Source organism: Delphinapterus leucas, chromosome 6 (assembly GCF_059928025.1).
Source record: "Delphinapterus leucas isolate spDelLeu-1000000601 "Yukka" chromosome 6, BTC_Dleu_Yukka2, whole genome shotgun sequence".
Classification (NCBI taxonomy): domain Eukaryota; kingdom Metazoa; phylum Chordata; class Mammalia; order Artiodactyla; family Monodontidae; genus Delphinapterus; species Delphinapterus leucas.
In genome coordinates this window covers 104,539,036-104,547,943 of record NC_143134.1, presented here as the reverse complement: position 1 = coordinate 104,547,943, position 8,908 = coordinate 104,539,036, and the positions used below count along the sequence as shown (strand labels likewise).

At 42.4% G+C, this 8,908-nt stretch overlaps 1 protein-coding gene across 6 annotated transcripts in view; it reads right to left on the bottom strand.

Annotated features, from left to right (window-relative positions):
• Positions 1 to 2,160: 2,160 nt before the first annotated feature.
• SLC31A1 (solute carrier family 31 member 1) overlaps positions 2,161 to 8,908 on the bottom strand; it is a 29,309-nt gene continuing 22,561 nt past the window's right edge. For all 6 annotated transcript variants that reach the window (XM_089913627.1, XM_089913630.1, XM_089913628.1 and 3 more), the window contains 3 exons: positions 8,516 to 8,588; positions 6,972 to 7,140; positions 2,161 to 5,472 (listed from right to left, as the gene is read on the bottom strand). In XM_089913627.1, the coding sequence (XP_089769753.1) occupies positions 5,271 to 5,472; positions 6,972 to 7,140; positions 8,516 to 8,588 (444 nt within the window). In that variant the 3' untranslated portion in view covers positions 2,161 to 5,270. The remainder of the gene's footprint in view (positions 5,473 to 6,971; positions 7,141 to 8,515; positions 8,589 to 8,908) is intronic.

The window sequence follows — 8,908 nt, the reverse complement described above, 5'->3', positions numbered from 1 at the left end:
GTGTGCGACATCCTTAATGAAGTATAATAGCACCATTAAATTGCTACATCATTTTTCCCATCTTTATTAAAAGACCCTAAACAGAACACTTCCAGTTGATCCCTGTCACTGATTTTTGTTTAACTCGTTTATTCAACAAGTATTTATTGAGAGTGCCGGGTACCATTCTAGGCACTTGGTAACATCAGTGAACAAATCAAAGATCCCTGCCCTTGTGGAGATTAGATTCTCATGATTTTGTATAAACTCTATCAAGTTGTGGATTTCCAGTATCTTTACAGAATGGCTTTGTAACCAGTTTGGGTGTAATTTTGGGAGGACAGGCAGTGGAGTATCAGTATTACCGTCATTCCAGTTTTCCTTCCTTTCCCAAATCGCCTAAGTTTTTCTGACGAGCCAATCTGCCAGGCAGCTCAGAGGCTAATTTAGAATCATGTCTTATTGTTTTCACTGTTTAATTCAACTGCTGGGAACTGCTAACTGTGGTAGCAAGAACCTCTGGAATCATCAGTTCCAAAGAGACCTGTTAGCAGGATTTTACCCAGCCTTTCTGGGGCAGCTTAAGTCTGCGAAGTAAGAATGTGGGAGAGAGGCAGGAATAGAGGAGGATGTATAGTTTCCCTTCTTCCGCCAACCATTCTTACAAAACCTCTGTTCTTCCAGTTTTATCTGGGATCTTCCATTCATTTATCTTAATCTTGAAAACACAGCAAGAATGGGTTCCAGATAAGGAAATTGAGTTTGATTATTTTGAATCCTACAAAATTCAGTCTGGAAGGGCAAAAGAAAAAAAGAAAAGGATCAAACAAGACTGCTTCAACATGTCACTGTGACTTCCCAGCATGAACAGGCACAGAAGCATGAAAACATGGTGCCTCCTGATACCAATACTCAAGAGGAATCTGGGTGGAAGACACTGTACCAAGTGCTTTATGCAGATTGTCTCATTTATTTTTTATTTTCTTTTAGATTATCTCATTTAATCTTTAACTCTTACAAGGTGAGTACTTTAACCTAATTTTATAAAGGCAAAACTAATTCTCAGCTGTTAAGGGATAGAGCTGAGATTTGAACCTGGGCAGAATGATTTTTGAACCTGCGCTTCTAAACCTCCTTGCTACACTGCTTTCCTGGTCTCCCACTAGTAGGTCTCACTCCCTCGGGGTAGAGTGAGAGGTTGCTGTTTCAGTTCTCAGGAAATATCCATGCTATTTTATTTATAAAGAATGAGGCAATTACCAGATTAGTAATAAATCTGAGCAGCTATAAATCTTTTTATTTTTTTGGCCGTGCCACGCGGCACGTGGGATCTTAGTTCCCCAACCAGGGATCGAACCCGTGCCCCCTGCAGTGGAAGTGCACAGTACTAACTACTGGACCACCAGGGAATTCCCTGTAAATCTTTTTTGACACCACTGAAATCACATGTATCGATTCTTTATTTCTTAGGTCCTAGTGTTCATTTCTGGGTCGCCCAAACCCAAGAAGATGGTCAAGTGCTTGTGAAGAGATACCAACTGCAGCCAGAAGCACGTACCTTTCATTTTCCTGAAAGCTGGAGTGACAATAATCAGGAGATTAATTCAAATAGGTACTATTATTGCCTTTTTATAAATGAGAAAACTAAGGCTTAGGGATTATTAAAATAACTTGCCTAAGGTCACACTTCTAGGAAGTGGTAGAGCTACGAGTCAAAGCCAGGTGTACCTGACTCCAAAGCCCATGTTCATCACACTACAGTCTAGGAGCGGTGCTGAATGGCAAGATGCCCATCTGGGGGCCAACAGGAAAGGCACAAAACACCACCATTCTGGCAGAAAGCGGACAGGCAGGGCCAACTCCTAGCCTCTCACCTGACAGCATAAACACAGGGAAGCGATTACATGACGAGTTCGCTTTTCAATTCAGGAATCCTTGGTATACTGAGATACTGCAGCTTCATGAAGACCCTGTCTCCTGTGCAAAAGGTCATGTAGATCTTCTGGCATGTTCAAGGCTTGTCGTGTAGAGTAGGGGAGTAGGAGGAGAGTGAGATGAAAACATAAAGGGATCACGCCACCTAACAGATGGACATCTGAAAAACCGGTGATAATGACCAGACTCCATGTGAACAACGACGAGACCACTTATTCTGATATCACTCTGGGGAGAAGACATGCATAGAATCACAAAATCAAAATATTTATTTGTTCTTCTGCACATGACACTGTTAAAACATTCCTACTACAGCAATACTGCCCTCCAGGAGCTTACAATCTAAAACAGTCAACATTAATTGTAGACCCAATGATTAAGGCATATATCAAATGCAGACTCTGTGTCTTTAGGTGTATCTTCTGAAGGAAGCAGCTGGAGAGGGCAGGATCAACATTAAATGACATGAAAGTGTACTCCCTGCTAACTCCCTTTCCAGCTTCTACAAGGAACCCTTGTGGCTAGAACCCAAAACCAGTACCCCACAGCCTAAAAGGGAATTCCAGACAACCCTACCATAGAAGTAGTGAAGAAACCTTCATCTCTAATTCCCTGGTGGACAGAGAGGACTCTGCTTGTGGGCAGTGTGGGGCTGAGTGTTCTTCCAGCGTAGATTGGAGACGGCACCTAAGATGCTGTAACTTTGTGGATGGTACCAGGTAGCCCCTTACTCAGCCTTATAGAAATTCCAGTGGGACAATTGCTCCTCAAAGTGTGCTTAGGGTCTCTATCAAGTTTTACAACTTCTGGTTGGTATCTATATCCACATCTACTGCACAGCATTATCCACTGCATCAGGAGGGTGAGGGAGATTTAATAAACCAGACACATGGGATAAAAAACTGAAAGACAGAAAGGGAAAAGGAGAGCAGAATAAGGGGCCAAAGATATGGGGATACAGCTTCTAATAGTTGTGAACAGGAGGAAGAGAAATTTGGATTCAAAAGGAACAAAGAAGTCAGGCACTAAATTCTAAATGAACAGGGTTACAGAAATGAAAGTCAACAAGATCATTATATTATCACGATCCAAGAGCTCAAGAAAGGTAGAATTTAAGCTTTACTTTTTTTTTTTCCTCGCTGGTTTCTTCCTTTGGCAACCTAGCTCAAGATCACGACAATTCAGGTTTTTCATGAGACTCTATCTTGAATACCTGAAGACTTATCCCAAACTGATGTTTCTCTCCCGAGAGTTTGAAATTCACAGCATTTTGTCTAAACTGGCCTTGATTTTTCTTACCTTACTGGTAAGGTCCTGTTCCTGAAAGGGTATTTTATAACAGATCATGTCAAGATTTCTAGAGAGTACCCGGATCACTACTAAACATTGATTTCTCAGGGTTTTATTATTCCTTGGCTTCTGAGGCAATAACAGGCTATTTGTACCTTAATGTTGGATCTTTATCAGTACCTGTCATTCCCTTTACTTATGCTAAGTATCAGCACTACAAGGGGTTGGAATGAGAGAAAAACATAAAACTCTAAATGTTGGTTCTTAGATTTTAAGCTCGATCCAGTAAGCTCATAACCCTCTCTTGGTTCAAAGCCACGGAAGTACACATTTCTCGCCCTCCAATATTTAACTGGCACCAACAGAGAAAGTACAAACTTCAAAACCACAAGAGGCCAACAGGATAGCTGTGTTTTGTCTCCCCTGCCCTGAGGCACAACTGGAGTCTAGCACCGAGGAGGGCAGGATTTAATAGACCAGCACAGGAGGAGTCACGTTACAGAGGTAGGTTGGACTGGGGACAAGACTGCGGCGTAGACTAACAACAGAATAAAAATCCAATGCGATTCTTACTGAGGAAAGTATTTTTGGCCACTTGTGATCTAATTAAGTCCCCCCGAGGGTAACAAAGATGGTCACACAGAGAGTGAGGATCTGTCTGGTGTGGGCATGGATGCCCATCAGCCGACCACACCCTAGGCCTCTCCAAAGAGAGGGCTGGGCTTTTGCCCCTCCAGCCCATGACTGGCTCATTTACATTGCAGATCCAAGATTCTCAACCTTCAAGCCATTTCCAAGAAATTACAGATCTTTAAGAATAAGGACCAGTGATTTCATACATGCTAATAAGAGTTACTTTGGCTACAGCCCTTTGCGCTTGTGTGCCTGGGCACAAAAACACAGTTGGGGCTGAATAAATGTTTGTGGAATGATTAAGTATTGACCAGCAGCATTTAGTACATGAGTTAAGCCCAGAAACACCACCAACTGATAGCAAGTCAAATTCCTGTGCCCAGTACCAGGTAGCTCACCCACCAGGTGATACTCCCTCAGTTTAAAGCAGAGATGCTCAAAGTGTGGTCCCCTGATCATCAGTAGGCACATCACCTGGGAGCTTGTTAAAAATACCAATTTGGGGGCTCTGGGTCGAGGCCCAGCAATCAGGGCTTTAACAAGCTCTCCCGGTGATTCTGATGCATGCTGAAGTTTGAAAACCACTGGTTTAGAGGCAGACACATGAAAACAATAATGGGAGAAAATTATTTAAACGCTTACTTCAGTTGTGACATACGAAGGTACCAAGTCAAAGTAAAATGTCAGTGGTTTCATTTTAAAATATCTATTTTCTCAAATTGATTGTCATCTTTTTTTTTGATTGACAAGTTCATTCTAATCAAAATGTTAAGTGGGAACACAAGTTGATGAGCCAGCCCCCCAAGAATGCACACTCCTGCAAGGTCTGGGCCTGTATTTATACAGTCTCAAACCACCTCTCTGCCCCCTACAGAGATTTCAGTGCAACACTTCACACCTAGGGAAAGGCACAATCTGTCTCCCACTCATTGAGTCCAAAGACTAGAACGTATTTTTAAATGTTAAGTTTGGGCTCTGGGCTTAGCTGGGCAAGACTTTTCCTCACCTGCCATCAATCCTGGCTAAAGTTAATCCATTTCCATCACTGACCCAGGAAAAACCCAACAAATTCGCAAACTGTTAAAAAATAAGAACAGAAGACTAAAAAAGGAAGCAGGTGATCAAGCCATCGAATAGAAAGCTACCTGGATTAGATAAGAACACATAACTTGGATCTAAGATAATGGGGGAAGAGAGGACATCTCATGGGTGGCTTCACCTCAAGAGAAATGGGAAACTCAGCTCATTAGGGAAAAAAGGCAGGGAGGTTACCACTTTAGCTAAACCTCTGTTGAGCAGGCGTGTGTGTGTGTGTGTGCGTGCGTGCGTGTGTGTAAGGAGATAAGGAGTAAGAAGAGAAGATTGGAATCCTGTCTTCCAGTCTTGAACTGCTTTCCACTGCAATCGATAAGGCCACACCATAGCGTTAGACGTTAATGGCAATGTTCTGTGATGTCCACTACCACTGCCTTCTTCCAGCTGAAGAGAAAGTACCCCATGCCAGCCCCTGCCGCTACAGCAATGCAGAGGTACCCGTTGTAGGTCATGAAGATGAGCATGAGGAAGTAGCTGATGACCACCTGGATGATGTGCAGCACTGTTTGCAGAAGGTGAGGAAAGCTCAGCATCTGTTGCCTGGAGAGTAAACAGGGACACAACAGTCAGGCCCCAGGTGTGTTCAGGCAGCTCTGCATGCAGATCAGGAGAAAGGGGCAACAGTTGTAGTCACGAGCTCAGCTTGAGCTGGACTCTGTCACAGCCACCCTGGCAACTCACGGGTACTTGTGTCTCTGCAGGTTGTTTATTGTCCTTGGAAATGAAACATGATAGGGTTGTGAGGTTAATAAGCATTGGCCAGATATGATTATATGGCAGCAGGAGGAATGCTCTTCAGGAGGAGGGGAGAGGAAGGAGGAGTAAGCTGACTTACCTCCACCTTGGATACTGAAAGGGATGACCCACACCCTCCCATACTTATTTGCCTGAACTTTCTCAGGCCTTCCACCTTTGCAGAGTTCATACTCTAAAAAGTTGGAAATAGAGGACTTCCCTGGTGACGCAGTAGTTAAGAATCCGCCTGCCAGTGTAGGGGACACGGGTTCGAGCCCTGGTCCAGGAAGATCCCACATGCCGTGGAGCAACTAATCCCATGCGCCGCAACTACTGAGCCTGCATGCCACAACTACTGGAGCCCGAGCACCCTAGAGCAGGCGCGCCGCAACTACTGAGCCCGCGTGCTGTAGCTACTGAAACCCGTGCGCCTAGAGCCCGTGCTCCACAACAAGAGAAGCCACTGCAATGAGAAGGCCGTGCACCGCAACAAAGAGTAGCCCCTGCTCGCCGCAACTAGAGAAAGCCAGCGTGGAGCAACGAAGACCCAACGCAGCCAAAAAAAAAAATTGGAAATAGAATTGAGGGTTGGGTGGTACAGTAGAAAGTTTTTAATTAGGGATCAGGAGACCTGGCTGTTTATCCCCTTTGTCACTTACTCGTTCTCTCACCTTAGTTAAGTCACAGTGTTTGGCCCTCAATAAGCCCAATCACTGATACAATTGGAATAAATAATATTGTGCTTACTTGAGAGCAGGACATTGGTCTATAGGATTCCTTGAATTCCAGTTTAGCTTTAAGACCTACATTTCTATTATAACTAAATCTTAAGCATTTGCCAATCTGTGGGAAAAACCAATAGTCATCCATATACTTGCTTAGGTGGAATACAGACATTAGGACAGTCTTACATTGTAACAAAATGAGACTAGAGCTGGGCAGGTACAACTTTTTATAGAAAGGAATGAATTGGAGTCTGCCATTCTTCTATACCCTGACCTGAAATTTCTTAACTTGTTTATTATTATTTTGGCTAATATGTTAAAATATGGATTCTTTTCCTTCTTCTAAAGTGACCAATACTTAAAATTTGGAATAAATGTTCATATTAGCAGAAGGGTTCCTATCATTCCTCTTTTGGCCTGCTAATGACCCCCAACCCCAAGCCTCCAAAAACAGTTTTGATCAAGGTCATATAGAATCATTAACTCAAGAAGAGGGCTGTTGCTAATAAAATAGCTGCTTTCCTATTTAGCTAATTCAGCTCTCCAGAACTTCCATCTGGATCTGTTCAATCTTCTTACCCAACAGTTTTGTGGGTCTCCATAAGGATGGTTCCATTCGGTCCTGGGACAGGCATGGAATTGTACCGAATGCTGACTTGTGACTTGCGCAGGAGGCCCTCTCGGGCTATCTTGAGTCCTTCGTAGAACATGGCTAGTAAAAACACTGCCACAAAAGCTCCAGCCATTTCTAAGTAGGGAGGGAAAAGATGGCGGTAATGTCAAACATGCAAATTCATTAGCTGGTGTGCTCTCCAAGCTAGAAAGACAACACAGAAAAACTGCTACACTTTTTTTTTTTTTGGGGGGGTGGTTATGCCACGTGGCTTGTGGGGTCTTAGTTCCCCAACTAGGGATTGAAACTGGGCCCACGGCAGTGAAAGCACCGAGTCCTAACCACTGGACTGCCAGGTAATTTTGAAAAACTGCTACTCTCTACTCTTAATTTCAGAGTATGTTATATTGTTACCTCTTCAATCATACAGATGGAAGAGAAGAACTAAGATGGTGTCAGTGAGGACTACTGCCTCCACTGCAGATCATACTCATTTTCTGATTAAGATACAAAAAAAATGAACAACAATAACCTTTTGGTCTGGCTGCTTGATGTCATTAAATTAGCTTGTCACACTGAAACACACAATGTAGAATATGCAAAAGAGGAATAAAACAACTTATTTTAAAGTGCTGACAATTTCTTGAATGGGCGTTTCAATCTAAGTCTTTCACACTGTGAAGCACTGGTACCAATATGAATGTAGTCAAAACTGATTTAACATACTACCTGAATTAAATGCTTCCCTTCTTCCCAAAACAAATTGATTTTGTGGGTCCAAAGATTTATCTTGTACCTAAAGTGGTCCACCTGACTACTGAACTTGTGCAATTTGAATTTAAGGCACACCAACTCAACATTATAGACACACAAAAACTGGGTGATTAGCTACCCCAAAACTAGGACTGCCCCTCAGTTGGGCCAAGAGTCAGGAATGATGTATACCAGTTTGGTAAGCTAGAAAGAGAACTGGATTAGGCAGGAATAGAAGCCCTAGGTCCCTGTCCTAGCTCTGACATCTAACTTTATGGGATTTAGGGCTAATCATTTCACTATTTGAAGTTTAATTTATCTGTAAACTGGAAGGATTGTACTTGATTAATAGTTTTTAAGCTAGGGTTATTTTGTGGTATGTATATATATATAATGCTTTTTATGTCATTTGAACTTCGACTATAGTCTTATATCCAAGATCAATAATTTATCAAACAAGGAAACACTCTGGAAAAAGATGAAAGGAAACGGTCTGCAAAAGACTCCTACCTGGTATCTAAATTATGTTTCAGAAATTCTAAAACATACACATGCTATTTAAGGGAGGTTTACTGTAGGACCAAAATAAGCACCGTGTATCCTTACCTTCCAGGTAGGAAATAGGAAGCAAGATGGTTACGATCATAACCATAATGACTCAGTAATTATGGCAGGAAGAGGTGTTGGGTTTCCAGATTCTCTGTCACTGTCTCTCATGTGAGTGTCACCTTCAAACAAAACCTGATGGCTTACTCACCTCCAGCTGTATTGATCACCAAACCAGAGAACAATAGTTCCACATTTTTAAAGCCAAAGTAGAAGGTCATAGGCTGCCAGGAAACCAAAACGTGTCAATTAGAAACAACTGAAGCTTCTATATGAGAATTTCAGGTCAAGAAGCTTAGAACATTTAAAAGTAGCAGTTCTGGGTAATAAGAGGCATTCACTGAAGTGGGAGGCTTTCTCCCTCATTATATTATAGTATTAACCACAGGCACTTCTCCACATGTATTCTCCTTTGTCCCCACCATCAACTTTTGTCTTTTTCTCTTTTCTACACAAAGTGTAAAAGACCAGAACTTAATCCAGAAAAAGGTCAATTTTGACAGAAAGGAATACTGAAGAAAGAACCATAGAAATCTTGGTTCTG